Source organism: Magnolia sinica, chromosome 8 (genome assembly GCF_029962835.1).
Source record: "Magnolia sinica isolate HGM2019 chromosome 8, MsV1, whole genome shotgun sequence".
In the NCBI taxonomy this organism is placed as follows: Eukaryota; Viridiplantae; Streptophyta; class Magnoliopsida; order Magnoliales; family Magnoliaceae; genus Magnolia; species Magnolia sinica.
In genome coordinates this window covers 52,575,940-52,592,439 of record NC_080580.1, presented here as the reverse complement: position 1 = coordinate 52,592,439, position 16,500 = coordinate 52,575,940, and the positions used below count along the sequence as shown (strand labels likewise).

Here is a 16,500-nt window from a genome sequence, read left to right as displayed (position 1 = left end):
TATTATCCATATGTTTGGAATTCTTGAGTTTATTACCATGGATCGAGATGTAGCTTTCTCGTCCAACGAAGTTAAAGCCATGATCGAACAGTATCAAATTAAGATGCTACATTTAACGCCTTACCATACACATGTTAATGGCCAAGCTGACGCTAGTAATAAAATTATGAAAAATATTTTGAGAAAGATGGTTGAGGATAATCCTCACAAATGACATACTAAGTTATTTGAAGCCCTGTGTGCTTATCGGAATTCGCCTCGAACTAATAAAAGGGTATAGTGCTTTTGCAGTTACTTCTAAGCATGATGCAGTACTATCACTAGAAGTTATTGTGCCATCCCTAAGGGTTACATATCAGGCTGGTTTAACCCGACTGAGTTTACAGAAGCCATGTTGATTGAATTGAAGGAAGTAGATGAAATGTGATTAAGAGCTATGGATTCCATTATATCCAACAAGGCTAAGGTTGGTTGAGTGTAACGCCTCGATTTTCATAACCCGAGTTTAGTACTCATTTTTCAAAACCTGAGTGTTAACCTTTAAAGATATACCAAACTTCACGTATGTATTTTCTTTTTCTTTTTCTTTTCAAAGTAAGTAATTTAGCGAAAACAAATTAAGCATAAAAAAAATTTTCATACACATTCAGAATATACGAACGACTACCCATAGGGCTTATACAAACCAATGTCTCGATGCTAAAAAATACAAGAAGGAAGTAATTTTACACATGAAACAGATAAAATTGTAGCTAGACTTGAGCTGTAAAAGCACGCGGCTTCTCTTGGGCAGATACAGCCATACGTCCCTGATAATTACACCCTGCTCCCCATCAATCTGAATATGAGTATCATTTAAATCACCTGTACTACTTGTATGGTTATATATTCAAATAATGAGTGGCTAGCTTAGTGTGAATTTCTCTCAAGATTATACACTGTCGCATTAGTTTGGTATATTTTAAACAAGCAAAAATAGCAGTTAACATCGTATGAAATATTGGAGAAGTCTTATTTAAATGTATGAATGCATACATATGCTCACAAACCTAAGGATGCACATCCAACTGGTAAAAAGTCACCCAAAGATGACTACCCACCCAGAAAAGATCATGCAACGAAGACACTCAAGGCGAACTAGTATCTTGGAAAAGTATTCTAGGATACGCCCAAGGAGAACTAGACACCCGAAAGAGTCCATGCAAAAAGGATAACCCATAGTAGTTCGAATGCATAGGGTGATAACTTATGATCACCCGGACTCTATGGTATAACCCATAGTGACCCCAGAACCCCGTGTCTTATATCGGCCACTCGATAAAGTCCGCATGTTATAAATGCATAATTAGCTCAGCCGTTTTTATTCTAATTGTAAACAACCAATTTAAGAAAGCTCAAAGGTCATTATGGGAGGGTCATCACCTAATATAGGCCAACAGCTTGGGAATAGTCTCCCATACTACCATCCCCAGCTCATGAGACTCAAACACTAGGATGTTTAATGGTAACCTCCTCAACTAGTGGCCAATCATAATTTATTAAGTGCAACTTACCAACTCGGGATTATATGAAAATAATCCATCAAAGCCACATAGGGCTAATATTCAGTCGTAGCCACGAGGAAAAATAGTTCATCAAAGGATGCGATAAAAAAGGAGTTATCTTCAAAAGCCACATAGGCACAAACGATTCATAAGATGGTAAGTCCATGATAAAATTTCATTTAATCCATCGCATAAAATGACTACTAGTTTGAGGGTCCATTGTAATCACAATCAATCAAGTTACATCCTAAATTTTGGATATACATATATAAGTATAGTTTTCCACAAATTGATGTAATAATTCAAGTTTCATAGACAATCCACAAGTATAAGAAGATATCCAAGTGAAATATGTAAGTTTTTATACAAGATAAATGTTGAGCATATAATTTGAAGATCTATCCCAATAACAACACAAGTAATCATGAAATAAGGATATCAATTATTAGTTAAGATTTTAAAATAAAAACTTACTTAAGCCAACATGAAAGCGGAAAGCCCGAGGGGAAAAGTCATCACCTTACTAGTCGAATCGCCTACTAATGTTGCTAGGGAACGCATGCACCCTTAGAGTCAAATCCTAACACGAATTATGAAATTGTACTGTTAGATCAAAGTTCTACAAACTATCTACGGTTAGGATTAACATTAGGGTCTTAATTATGTAATCTAGTGAACTTTGACCTACAATCTATCCTAAGATTAGGGTTTTGAGAAATACAAGTTCCATAGTTATACATCTAATTAAATAATCAGATATAAACCTCAACACAAGAGGGTAGGGAGGTAGTTGATCTCAAGTTGACTTAGCTCCCAACTCGACTTAATCTGAGGTCTAAGTGTGGTGAATCTAGACCTAAGGGTTAAGAATTTGTCAATCTCCCCCATTATAATCATTTCAAACACTAAAAATTAATAAGAGTAACAATCCCAAACAGAGTAATATACTTCGATCAGTTGAGTTATTCCAACGCGGGACTTAACCCGATCTCGACTTGGCTGAAATCAGTTGAACCCGCCTAAACTCACCTAAACTCAGCTGAACTTGGCTATCTACTCAAACCACACTTAGTGAATCACCTAGTTAAGGTTCCTTGGCGTTGTCGGAATTAAACTGAACTAAACTAAACCAAATTAAACTAGACCAGATTCAAACCAACACCACTGTCTTAATGCTAGTCAAGCTGAGTCGACTTGGCAGCCGCTCTGTGCGGCACCAAATCATACACACTCAGTCTCTCTCATTCCTTCTTGCATCCGCATCTGTTGAAGGTCCAACAACAACACCTAGGCCATCAACTTGACCCAACTTAGTCTTTAGCTCGGCTATGATCTGGTAAGAGAACACGAACCAAAGCATAATCGATCTAAACCCGACTGAGTCAGCTATTGATGTTGAAACCACTAACCGAAATCGATCCACAAACGATAAAAGACTCAATGAGTCAACTTGGTAGGATAAATTCCACCCAACTTGATTCGAATCCGAGCCCGACAGGCCTAATTGCTGCTTCTACCAAAGCTCTATACCAAGCTCGATCCAGGCCTGAGTTGCTGGACCAAAAACATCCCTGAAGTGACCTAACTTGGCAGCTCACTAAGTCAACTTGCCTGAGTTAACCCAGCGAGTCGAACACCCATTGGCTTCCTCTTCCTTCTTCTTGCTTTCTTCTTCATTTTCTTTCCTTCTTTATCGCACTTTCTCCCCCTCTTCTGGAAGTCTAATAATGGATGCTAGGCCCGACCTAACTCAACTGAGCTAGACTCGACTTACAACACTCCCCTCCTTAACTCTCCATCCTTCTGTTCTTTCCTCTCTTTCAGACTTTGTGGACGAACAAGAGGCTCCACTAGCCACATACCAGATCTGAGCCCAACAGAAACTTGGCTTTTTGGATTATTGAGTTAACCTAGTGAGCCAAGATGCAACCTGCTTAAACTCGGATTCCAACCCGAGGTCGGCCTAGCCATCGAACCCACCTTTTATTGGATGAAGAACACTAATATTTGATTCACGTAACGTCTCTAGATAGACCAGCAAAGAGTCTGGTTCTAATCAGACTAACCAGACATATCAAAATGATCTCGAAACTTAACATCAGACCTCAACTCGACTTCAGTTTCTCTACCATCATCTAGATGCAGCAGTAAAGCAGTGAGATGACCGAGCTTTCCTCTCCTCTAGGGTGATTCTCCTTTCCTTAGCTTCTTTGGACTCTTCACAGAGTCAGGACTCAGCCCAAATACATCCCAGTTCGGACAAAATTGCCCAGAAGACTTGGTGAGCTGACCCGTGCGGTGCAGCCCAAGTCAACTCTCTCTCTCTCTCTCTCTCTCTCTCTCTCTCTCTCTCTTTTACATTTTATTTTTGAAATAGGGTGCCCTAAAATATAGCCTATTATAGGGCTTTATTAACTTATTTCTAGACACTTCTATCTCAACTAATCGCTGGATTAGTTACGAGTTCATGGCTCTTAATCATGAGAGCTTGAGATGGTAACCTGGGCTTTTGATTGCATGGCTACAATCTACCAAAATAGATGTGTTTTTGGTGCTGAGGACCACACACTGGACATCTCATATTAGGAGATGGTTATCTTCAGTTTAATGGGAAAGATGATGCCCCTGCAAATGGTGATTTACAATTGGAGCATTAATCTTTCATTCTAATGTTACTGGACGAACTGAATGGGCCGTAATGACCTTGTGGGACCTACCATTTGGACAAAGATCAACAAAATACCAATGGTTTGTGAGATTTTCTCTCTCGACTTGGTTTTCTTGAAGCCACGAGATTTCATATGAGATCTCATAGTCAGAGCGAAGGAAATTTCTGAAGCCATATATTTGACATCCAAGATACATAATGAGGCTTATAAAGGCCAGAGAATGGTGGAGATTTTGCTACGATACCGAAATGAAAAGATTCTTTCTACGCTATCCTTTGGCATATGAAAACCCTAAAACGGCTGGGTTGTGCAGCTAGGATTTGTCAAGGTGGATAGCTGAGATGTAAGGGAAAATTCTCTGAAGATGTCAGCACAATAACTGTAGAAAAGTTTCCATTTTCGAAAAACTCCACATGTATAACTTGATACGTGCGTGCACGTGTATTCTGATGTGCAGAGAAAATTGAGTTTTGGTCATATTTGCTGCCACAACACTCCTTACAAACCTTTTTGACCTCTTCACAATGTTTCTTTAATAATACCAATTGCTCCTCTAGTGTTGCAATCGAGAGAACAACCTCTTTCACTTTTTACTCTTTTAGCTTGGCATATATGGTAGAGAGCTTATCTCTGGCAGCATTGACCTCTGTAACCTCAAGGTTCGTGGCCGAGTGCTCAGCTTGGATTCTCTCAACTGTAACATTGATCTCTTAATACTCTTGCATAATATCCATAAATTCATGGAGTACCGGTACTTTGGTCGAGATGGTCCCATCCGATTGAGAAAGTATTTGGTAGTGTTGGATAAGAAACGCAAGTCTCTCAATCGTCCCCATAGAAATAACTTATATGACCCATAAATGAATGAGAGCTTATATTTCATCCTTGATTTGTTAAAACTCTAGGGAAGGCAGAAGAGACTCGGTCATCGTGATATCTCCACTGAGAGCTCGATTGAGAGAAGATAACACAACTTCCACAAGGAATATTTTCTTAAGAGCTAAGGGATTGTTGTTTCTGCCTCAATCGGCGATGGTATGGGAGCAGGAGCTAGTTCTAAAGAAGTGCAACTCTATATATGGTGAAAGAGTTTGAGTCCACCATAGTAGCATCACTGGTCATTTCTCGGCCAGGGGAAGTTGTTTCCGTAGATTAGCTGACCAATTTGGTTCTTCTTGTTAATCTAAGATTAATGTGTTTGGAAGAAAGTTGCTCAACAAGACTCAATGATGATATAAGATATTTGGCTGATCCAAGAGTAGAATAAAGGGGTGTACCTTATAGAATATCCCATGGTGTGAACACAAGTGGTTCATCACTGTCTTGGTCAAGCATGGTCGATGGATTTTTAGAATGGGGAGAAGTATGAAAAGGCTCCAATGACCAGATGATTTCCGTGTCTCCAGGGATGTTTTCCTCATGCTGAGATGCATCGCTTATAGTCACTTTAGAATCCGAGCTACTGAGTTCTGCTCCAAGATTTATAGAATCATCTATAGTAGCATGGATGGTAGTTCCTTCAATCTGTTGAAAAGGAGGGAATGCTTCAGGAATGAATTGTCTTTCAGCAACCATTAATCCTCTGGGAGATGTTAGATAAACCAGAAAAGATAATAACACGAAATGAAAGAAAGGAAAATATCTGTCCAAGTCAGATCGAGCAATCAAAGTAGAGTATTGGTTGGTCATCGATTGAATTTTGGTAGGATTATGGATAGCCACAATGAAAGGACGAGCACAAAGAGGAAAAGGTGGATGATTGGGATGACATAGTTTGAGATAATCAAGAAGAAAGTTGGGATTATTCAACCCTTCCTTTTCTTTCATCCATTTATTTAAAGCTCGATTGAAGCTAGCACCTTCATGCCTTTTATATGCTTGTTTCATTTTTCAAGAATATTTGAAAGGTGATATTCCTGGCCAGAATTTTATTTTATATTATGTTTCAAAGGCATGAACAACCTTGATTGCATGAGAAATATCTGAAATTTTTCTCGTAGTTCGGTACGTCTTACTTGTTGTGGAGGAACTTATTGGCACAACTAGCATGATAGGAACTATAGGAGTAGCAGGAATGGGACCTGAACGAGGTTTAAGGTTTGAAATTCTCTTTCACAACCTAAGGAGTTGTAAGAAATGGAGCAGGTTGAATTAGTTGTGCTGGTTAAGAAGGGCTAGCAGTAGCAACTCTTTGACGTTTGCATTGGGGTGATGCCGGATTGACCATTCTTATTGTCGTTGATGGAGAGGTGGTCATCATTGATGCTATTCTTTGAGCTCGTCTTATTTTTTTAACTTGGAGATGCAGCTAGTTTCGATGCGATCTTTTTAGTAGCTTCTTTGATCGATGACCTTTTTTTCTCCACCATAAGTTGAGCTCTCCCCATCTCTAAAGAGTAAAGCCGAGTAATGATGAGTTCATTAGGCTCAGTCACCAATTTATTCTATTAGTTTTACCACAAATCATGGAAAGTGATCATCTGGTGTGGTCGAATTTGAATGACTGACAACATAAGAGTAGCGCTTATTGATTGAAAGTTACTATGGGAAGTCTAATAAATGCTAACCATTTCCACAATTGGGCACTCATGAGGGGGTTGGTTAGAAGTTTTATGAGTGAAGGGATAAAGAATGCATTGAGTTAAACTGAATTGACGAGCAAGAAGGTTGAGATAGTATTGTTCAACCCTTGCATTTACTTTGACACAAGTTTCCACGGTGCCACCATAGGGGAGGTCTTTACAAATCAATCAACTCTCCCAAGTTGTCTCATTGCTTGATTTTGTCAAAATAAGTTAGTTCAGAGTCCTCGGTGAACCAGGATGGGCTGAGTTCTTTATTTTGGAATGGATAGAAAGAATTATTGGACATACCAGAGCGAAGTGAAAAGAAGAAGTTATACATTCTGCAAATGTACGAATGATTCGGTGGTAAAAGATATTGCACTGACTGAAAGAGGTATAAAGAGTAGAAGTAACAGGGTTGCAGGTGAAGGAGTGAAAATATTCATAAAACCATATTTAGAGTAGCCATAGAGGTCTACCATTGTGGTAAAAACATTTTGGTTGTTGCTTCAGACATGTAGCAATACAAATGGCTAGGCATGAACCGAGCAAGAGCTACTTGTCGTCCTTGAGCTAGCGCCTTGACCAAATGAATGGACTCCTTTGTAATTTGTATGGCATTCACACAGAGTACATAACGACAAATCTACATTAATAGGAATGTTGTATGTTCTTGATCACTGACTTTTATGCTTTTATTGCATTGATTAAACATGAAGTTGAAATATGCTCTTCCAATTTTGTCTGAAAAGACAAAGTAGTGATCATCATCTTGGACAAAACTTAGAAAAACCACTTTGCCAAAAGGAAGAAGATGAGTGAAAGCACATACATCCATGACTATTGGACTCATGGGGCCAAATCCAAAATGAAAAGTGTAGGTTGAGGAACTCCAAAATGTCGAAGCAGAAGTACGAAAATGAGTATATGTTGTATATTAAAAAGGGAAAGCCTGATGCATTTATAGATACCGACTTGTTTCCATGTATCACCATGCTATTAAAGTACTTGATTGTACCAGTCTGCCCATCCTTTCATTTGTTTCGGCCAAGCTCATGAAATTTTGAAGGTAGTCACAGGATCTGAGAACTCATATTGAAGTACTAATTTCTCGCCTGGAGAGCTGGGGAAAAAATTAATCCACCGATGAGATTTCTTGATAGGTAACTTCTTAGTGGAAGGTCGGTCCAAGTGAAAGAAATGTTTTATTTTGGTCAACGGAGTCATCGAAGTGGATATCGTTTATGATCGTGGAGGAAAAAGTGTCTAGTTCTCGGATGAGATTTTCTTTATGGAAGATTGTAGGACCAGAAGATGAAAAAGCAACCATGGTAACAGTAGTAGCAAGTTTGTGTCTTAAAGAGTTTGGGAAGAAGAAGAAGAAGAAGCATATAGAGCAAGAGTTATAGAAAAATCAAAATTGATTCGAAATTGCATATATATCGGTCAACAGCATGTGCATTAATGAGAGGATGATCATGATTCCTCATATAATTCGATCATTTGCTACATGTCACGATGACAACCATAGAAAAGAGCAAAACTATCATTCAGTTTTTGCCTAGGCCGAGCAAAGTCAATAGGAGAGTTGACGCATGAAAGGAAAGATGACAACATTTATTGCATTGAACAACGGACCACCGTCTTTGTAACCTTTTTCGCCAAAGCTGAAGCGACGTGGAGGGCAATATTGTATCCTATTTTTGACCGTTCCTGGAAGAGGCACTTAAGAAGGGACACGTGTCATTGCACGAGAAGGATATAACATACATAAGATCTTCGAAGATATTTCGAGTGCATGTTGCAGAGGTAACAGTTGGCACTGGTTAGGTAATATACGTCATCCAGAGACAGAGTGTGGCTGAGTAGTGAAAGACAAAACGTGGTTGAAAGAAAAGTGGTTCTAAGGTGATTACCGGGACAAGTGTCCAAGAAGAGTTTGGAATGCCGGAGTGGTGCTAAAGCAATTGTTGTAATCGATTGAACTATCGAACATGAGAAGAAACGTCTAGATGATTATCTCAAGAAGGTCTATAAATAGTAGAAGAGTTCAACAAAGTAAAATGTCTCATACCAACCCAATCAACTTGAGCAATTATCCTTTATGTTCTTTTGCATAATCTGTATTTCATGTTCCTTAGCGTAACCAATAGCCTAATCTTACATTAGGACTAGCAGTAATCTAGTAGTTGTAATTCAAGTCTACACTTATACATTGGACAATTTCTACTGTAATATGAGCAGTTCTTCTCACATAAGAGTGCTTTGAAGTTATTCTTTGCGGTTGACTATAAGTGTGTTCTTTTCGTTTTGCTTTTATCTATGAAAGTCCTTTAATATAGAAAGCAAGGTGTAACCCATTTCCAGAGGACAAACCACCCATTCTCAGAGGATGAACCTTACCCTCCGATAATTGTCTGATCATTTTAAACATATCTTACTAGTGGTTGAATAGGCGATCATTCTTCTCATAACTCAGCCATGTACGGTAAGTTCAAACGTATTTGTCTATTCTAGCACTTGAGGTCAAAGTTGTTCAATTGGAATCGAGCTGAATAGCCGGTTCAGCATGGCCGCACGCATCACACGTAACCAGATTTTGTGTTCAAAAGGACAACAACAATTAGAAATGAAAATTATCTAATGGTCCTGTTTCAATAAATAAGTGTATATGGTTGGTAGGGATTGGGACTTAGGGCTATGGTATATTATTGATGGAATTCATTGAACGTATACAAATGAAAAATATCTGATAGTCCTATTTCAACAAACAAGTGTTAATGGTAATTTGGGATGGTGACATAGGGATGCGGATTAGGTGGCATTGCTAGGACCACCCCAGCAGTGGTGTGTTGAAGTGTTGAATGTGGTAGGGGCAACGTGATGTATGTATTTTATATCCACATCACCCTCTTACTCTTTTTTTTTTTTTTTTTTTCAGCTCATTTTAGGACATGAACTCAAAAATGAATTGATCCAAAAGCTTAAGTGGACCACTTGATAAGACACAGGGATAATGACACCCATCGTTAAAACCTTTTCAAAGCTCATAGGTAATGTTTATTTGTCATCCAACCTGCTCATAAGGTCACTTGGACTTAGATAAAGGGAAAACTCAAATATGAGCTCAGTCCAAAATTTTTGTGGCCCTTAAGAAGTTTTTAATGGTAAATGTTCAATCACCACTGTTTCCTTTGGTGTGGTCCACTTGAGCTTCAGACCTGCTTCATTTTTTGGGTTCATTCCCTAGAATGAGGGTGAAAAATGGATCAACAGAATAGATATTAAACACATACGCACATTAGGCACCACAGGGCCCAACACATGCCAGCGGTGGTGCCTGATCGGCGTTCAGGACTTGAAAGTGATTCAATCCACAGTTTATTAGCTCAATTTTAGTTAATGTGTATTGCGTGTGCAATTCCTGAGTGGTTGCAATAAAGCATCGTATTGCATTCTGCCAGAGTATGAAAGAAAACTAAAAAAGTTTTAGTGCTTCCAAGCGTGTGATGGCTGAAATGCAAGCATTAAAAAAAATGTTATACACGTGCAAGTAATGAAAGATCAAAGTAGGAAAAAAAAAAAAAAGTCTTTGATTTTATTTAGATGGTCCAAACCCAAAAGGGACGTTGATTTGATTTTCTAACAGAACCATTGACGGAGATTCAATTGGTGGGCGGACAAGAAATAATAAATGGTCCTGAATTCAGCAGACGAAAAAATTTCTTTCACCAAAGTTCATATAATTCTTCGGTGTTGTCGTATCCATGGGTGTTGGTTTTAGACCGTAGATTCCTCTTACCTATTCCTGAACGCTTGCATACCAACTATCATAGTCTGCCCAAAGATAAAATAACTCACTCACTCTCCCTCTCTCTCTCTCTCTAACCGGATGTCTTGCCTCCCCCTCGGTAGTTGAGCATAGAAGTGTACATGAGTTGAACAGAGCTTACCCAGCTTGAATTCGGCTCGGCTCAATCCTCGAGCTTGACTGGCCAGCTCGGCTCGGTTCGGTCAATAGCTCGGGCTAGTTCAAGCCAAGATCGAGCCGAATTTGCCTATGCATCATTTTCACAAACACATTGACTGCGCCTTTAAATTCTCACCATATGTAAAATAGTAGTAGGTATTTCATCAAGCACTTTGTAGGCAACATCAAAATCAAGAAAAAAAGTATTAGTTTCGTATACATACCTTCCTTCCCACCATCCGACACTTCGTTGAGTCATTTCATCAAACACTTCGTGAACAACATTGGGATTAAAGTAACCGAGTCACCGAACTGGTTCGATCCAAGTTCGATTCGAATTGGGTTTGATCCGAGTTCGATATGAGTTAGGTTCAATCCAAGTCTTGTCAAGCTTGGGCAAGCTCGAACTCGATTCGAAATTTTTTCGAACTCAATTTCAAACCGAGTTGATTCGAGCTTTTTTGAGTCGAGTTGAGCGAGCTAACCAAGCTAACTCGGTAAGTGTACAACCCTAGTTGAACAGGTTAAGAGGGACACAGTTTATTGATCCTATGGGCTTATTCACATTGTCCATCTATTTTTCCATATCAATTTAGGGTACAATAACAAGGCAGATCCAAGGCTCATGGGAACCACGCAGGAGGGGATTAATCTCTCACCGTTAAAAATTATTCTTGTTTTGCCTTCATCTAGGTGACCTTAATAACAAGTTGGTTGGCAAATAAAAATCATAATGGACCGTAAGAAGGTTTCAGCCATAGATGTCATTATCACCGCTGCTTATTATGGTGGAGTCCATTTGAACATTGGATCTGCCTCATTTTTTGGGCAAATATTAAAATACAATATGGAAAAAAATGGATGGACGGCATTGATAAACCCTTACATATCGGTGGGTCACTCAAAGCCCCAGCCTGTTTCGAATTCGGGACAGGTGAGGTACTGCCCAGTCCGCGTCCAGTTGAAACAGACAGGTAATTTTTGCGAGTGATCCATGGCTATAGGAGACATCCTTGTTACATCCATTCCGTCCATCGGTTTGGCCTGATCATCTTAGAGCATGTTTCCAAAATTAGCATAGATTCAATGCCTACCACTGAAACATTCAAGTGACCACAGAATTTTGGATCAAGTTAATATTTTTGTATTTTTTATTCATTCTCCTGTAAGTAACATTATGAACAATTTGGATGGTATATAAACATTATAAACAACTCAACAAGATTCAACGGTCGGCATTTCACTGCCTACTTTATCGGCTACCTGAGTTTTGAATCTGCCTTCTTTTTGAGTAGTTTGAACTGGCAAAACGGATATACAGGACGGTATGTCGCAAGCATAATAGTGGGCCCCACCAAGCTTCCAACTATCGGAAGTGGTCGGTGGTCGGTGGCAAAACGTTTTCCCTGCCTGCATTTGCCGGAGGTACAAGAAATTGGAGTACGAGACACTCCCACTGAACTCAAGCGCGCGATTCCCTATAGAAGCGATAGAGTCGGTCAAAAGTCAAAACCGAGGGCCTGCTTCTCTATTAACCTCTCCACACGTGCCGACCTAAAACCTGTGAAACAGACCCGGCGGCCTTTGCGTCAAAACACGAAAACTGAGAACACCCAAACGCCTTCCTATAAAACCACACGCCCATCTCTTCTCTCTCATCTGCAATTCTTCCCTCCACATGCCCAATCACTGAGAGAGAGAAGGAAACGAAAGCAAAACAAACACCACATACACAACGAGAGGTTCTCACATTTAGAAGTAGAAAAAAGAAAAGCCTCTCTCTCTCTCTCTCTCTCTCTCTCTCTCTCTCCGTCTATATTTATATAAATACATATATTTCCTTCATTTTGTAGCCTCAGATTCTAAGTTTTTATCATCAATGGCGAGTTTAGTTTTATCGGATTCGTGTCTGAGACCGCTCCCTCCCAAGCCTAATATCAATACGAGTCCTGTTTCCGCTTCTAAATTCAGATCGAGTTTCTACAAATCTGATAAATACAGGAAACAGTCTCATCTCATTCCATCTTTGATGCAAAGGAACGGCAATGCCCATCTTCAGAAGAGAGATTGGGGGTTGAATGTCAGCGCTCCCCTGCGTGAAGCGCCTGTCAATGAACAGCTGGAAGAATTGGGCGCTTTCGCCAGCGATGGCGTTGAATCATCCAATGAATTCAATCCAAGCTCACCTCCTCCTTTCAGCCTAGGCGAGATCAGGGCCGCCATCCCAAAGCACTGCTGGATCAAGAACCCCTGGCGGTCTATGAGCTATGTGGTCCGTGATGTGGCTGTGGTTTTGGGACTTGCGGCTACTGCGGCTTACTTCAACAATTGGGTCGTTTGGCCCATCTACTGGGCTGCGCAGGGGACCATGTTTTGGGCTCTCTTTGTTCTTGGCCATGATTGGTAAGATCTCACTTTTTTTGAGTTTTCTGCATCCTTTGATTCTTCTCTTCTTAAAAATAACGTTTGTATTTCAATTTGGCAGTGGCCATGGGAGTTTCTCCAATAACCCAAAGCTTAATAGTGTTGTTGGGCATCTCCTGCATTCATCCATTCTTGTACCTTATCATGGCTGGTATCCTTTCTCCCACCTTTTCCCTATCTATTTATTAATCTGAGTAGAGATTTATGGAGAATTTCATTGTTCGTAGTCTTCGATAATTGCTTATTTGCACCGGAGCTCTGGCATTGATCTGTTCTCTATGATCAAAGCCACTTGATGGGAAGTATTCCTTTCCCTAGATTTTATAGAAACCATAGGACCCAAATTCCCACTTATCTCTTTTGCTTTTGTGGCTTTGGTTGAGGATGCTAGAGTTCATTTACTTGTATCAATGTAGTTTTGAGTGTTTTCTTTCATTGTAATCTCTGTAAGTGATCTGCTGAAATGTTGCTCTACTGCTATTTTGGCATTCTTCTCCCAATAATTTGCATTTGGGGGTGGTTTGGGTCGTACTTGGATTTGTTTGAGGCGGATATATGTCTGTTGGTGAAAATAAAAAAACCCAATTGAAGCTCAACCTCCTATTGCAATGTGAATATGTTAAATGGATTTTACAGCACAGCATTTCCATGAAATGCATCAAAGTTCTCCAGTTTCCACACCCATGATTTTCATAACTGTTTGTCATTCCACCCACAAAGTAGATGATTCATTACAAAATCTTCGCACTTGAAATTCAGAAAAGGAAAGGTCAGAGGCATCCCTCCTCCAAGATGGCCAAGAGGCCCGTGGACATTTTCCTCAGTTTGCAAAAATGATACTAAAAAAATTCATCTATAAGGTATTATCATCATTTAGAAGGCTATGCGACTTAATTATGTGACCAATGTTTTAGAGTGGAATACTAGAAAATCAGCAAGAGCTGGCTAAGCTGTGGCACAATACAAACATGTTAGGGGTTCTACTGCAATTTACTTGAGTATATAGTTCTACAACATGGTTATTTGATTTTGGTCTTTTCAAGTTCTAAATGTTATATGTTCTTGTGATGAATTTTAGGAGAATCAGTCACAGGACTCACCATCAGAACCATGGGCACGTAGAAAATGATGAATCGTGGCATCCGGTTCGCATCTCTCCCTGTGTTTCTCTTGCCTGCCCTTTCTCTAAATATAATCACCTTTTCTTTCTTCTTTTTTTCAACCAAAATATTGAGTGTGTTTTCTTTCTTGCAGTTGTCTGAGAAAATCTACCGGAGTTTAGATGATTCCACCCGCATACTACGGTTTACAGTGCCTTTTCCCATGCTTGCATACCCTTTCTACCTGGTAAGTTTTTAGTTCATTGGGCAAACAAATCGATCAAAATAGTTCAATTCTTTTTGTATTGGCTAGTGATCTCATCATATATTGAACTTCGTTTACCTTCTGTTGTGGTTGTATTTCAGTGGGCAAGAAGTCCAGGAAAGAAAGGCTCTCATTTTGACCCGAACAGTGACTTGTTCCTCCCCAATGAGAGGAAGGATGTGATGACCTCTACCTTATGCTGGACGGCTATGGTGGCCTTGCTTGTGGGACTCTCATGTGTGGTGGGTCCCATCCAAATTCTTAAGCTCTATGTTGTGCCATATTGGGTAGGTCTCTCTCTCTCTCTCTCTCTCTCTCTCTCTCAATGAGTTTCTTATGTACTTGCAAGGCATCTTGTGGGTTTCATTGATTGTTAACCACCTTTTGAACTCACTTAAAATGCAGATTTTCGTTATGTGGTTGGATCTTGTGACTTACTTGCATCATCATGGCCATGAAGATAAGCTTCCTTGGTACCGTGGGAAGGTATGAATTTCATCCGTTATTACAGAAATGTTATGTAACTACACCCTTATGTGGCTCAAATCACTAATCCCTGTTGAAAGCCTTCCATGCTCAACAAAAATAACCAATAACGGCCATTCACCCAAATCTGTCTTCAATACTGCTGCCTTCTTCTTCTTTTTTCCCTTTATTTATTTATTTTGTATAAATGTTTGGAAGGTATGTGTTGTTAAGATATTCATATCCCTTTTTCATATGCATCTCTCACAGGAATGGAGTTATCTGAGAGGAGGGCTGACAACAGTCGACCGTGACTATGGATTGATTAACAACGTACACCATGATATTGGGACTCATGTGATACATCACCTCTTCCCCCAAATACCTCACTACAACTTAGTAGAAGCAGTGAGTGCTCAATTCCATTCTTTTCACCTGTACAAACCCCATAAGCAATTGCAATCCTGTTAATAGCTTCTCTGGTCATAATCTTTGCTTTGCGAAATTTTATTTTAGACGGAGGCAGCTAAGCCCGTGCTTGGGAAGTACTACCGGGAGCCGAAGAAATCAGGCCCGCTGCCTTTTCACCTGATTGGGAATCTACTGAGAAGCATGAAAAGCGACCACTATGTTAGCGACACCGGAGACATTGTGTACTATCAGACCGACCCTCATTTTAATGGAGCCTTGCGGAAAAAATCAGAGTAAAGCTGCTGATACTAGATGAACCGACACCCTTAAGAGTCTGTTTGGGTGTGCCCTGAATCACGAGTGTTCTAATATTTTGGCAGAACTGATGGATGTCTGTTCCACCGTGCACTTGGGTTGGTGGGGCAGAATAAAAAAGACCAGTGGTTGGAATACACTTCTCCCGACTTTCCCATGCCGAATCAATATCAGTGGTGGGAAAGTCGAAAGCAGCATCCTACCTTATGTGGTTTACAATTTCTATGCCCTAACCTTGCATTGGAATGAATCGCTTTCTGTCCTGCCAAATATCTGAATGTCTCTGCTGTTTAGGGTGCATCTTGTGAGTTGTTGAATTCATTTCTCCTATTAACCTTGAGATTAGAGATGGCCTCCTTATTTGTGGGACCAAAAGCACCATCTTGTCATTCTTAGGTCAAATGAAATTATTTGTAAGCAATTGAAAAAAAAAAAAAAAAAACAGTTAAGTTATTCCTGATTCTATTTTCAGCTGTGTTTTCCTTCCTTTTTTTTTTTAAAAAAAAAAAATAAAAATAAAAATTTATTATTATTATTTTTTTAATTTTTCCGATGATGGCACACCAACTCCTCAATCCCTTGACTTAGAGATTAAAAATCCATTAAATGGACCAGCCGAGCGAAATAGAGGAATGGTTGTGATTCTCTTCCCATTTTTTCATTACAATCAAATCATGATAGTCTGCTGTCATGTGGATTATAGAAGCATGGGATTCTGTCCATGGTTCAGTTGTCCAAACCAGTGATTTGATGAGCCTTGCCATGGATGCAGT

At 39.6% G+C, this 16,500-nt stretch overlaps 1 protein-coding gene across 2 annotated transcripts in view; it reads left to right on the top strand.

The window, feature by feature from the left end:
- LOC131253315 (omega-3 fatty acid desaturase, chloroplastic-like) overlaps positions 1-16,198 on the top strand; it is a 40,964-nt gene extending 24,766 nt beyond the window's left edge. The window contains exons 2-9 of one of the 2 annotated variants that reach the window (XM_058254275.1): positions 12,785-13,150; positions 13,233-13,322; positions 14,250-14,316; positions 14,426-14,518; positions 14,638-14,823; positions 14,942-15,022; positions 15,272-15,409; positions 15,518-16,198. In XM_058254275.1, the coding sequence (XP_058110258.1) occupies positions 12,785-13,150; positions 13,233-13,322; positions 14,250-14,316; positions 14,426-14,518; positions 14,638-14,823; positions 14,942-15,022; positions 15,272-15,409; positions 15,518-15,709 (1,213 nt within the window). In that variant the 3' untranslated portion in view covers positions 15,710-16,198. Of the gene's footprint in view, positions 1-12,369; positions 13,151-13,232; positions 13,323-14,249; positions 14,317-14,425; positions 14,519-14,637; positions 14,824-14,941; positions 15,023-15,271; positions 15,410-15,517 lie in introns of those variants that run through there. The other variant, XM_058254274.1, reaches the window with a different exon arrangement.
- The last annotated feature ends 302 nt before the right edge of the window (positions 16,199-16,500 follow it).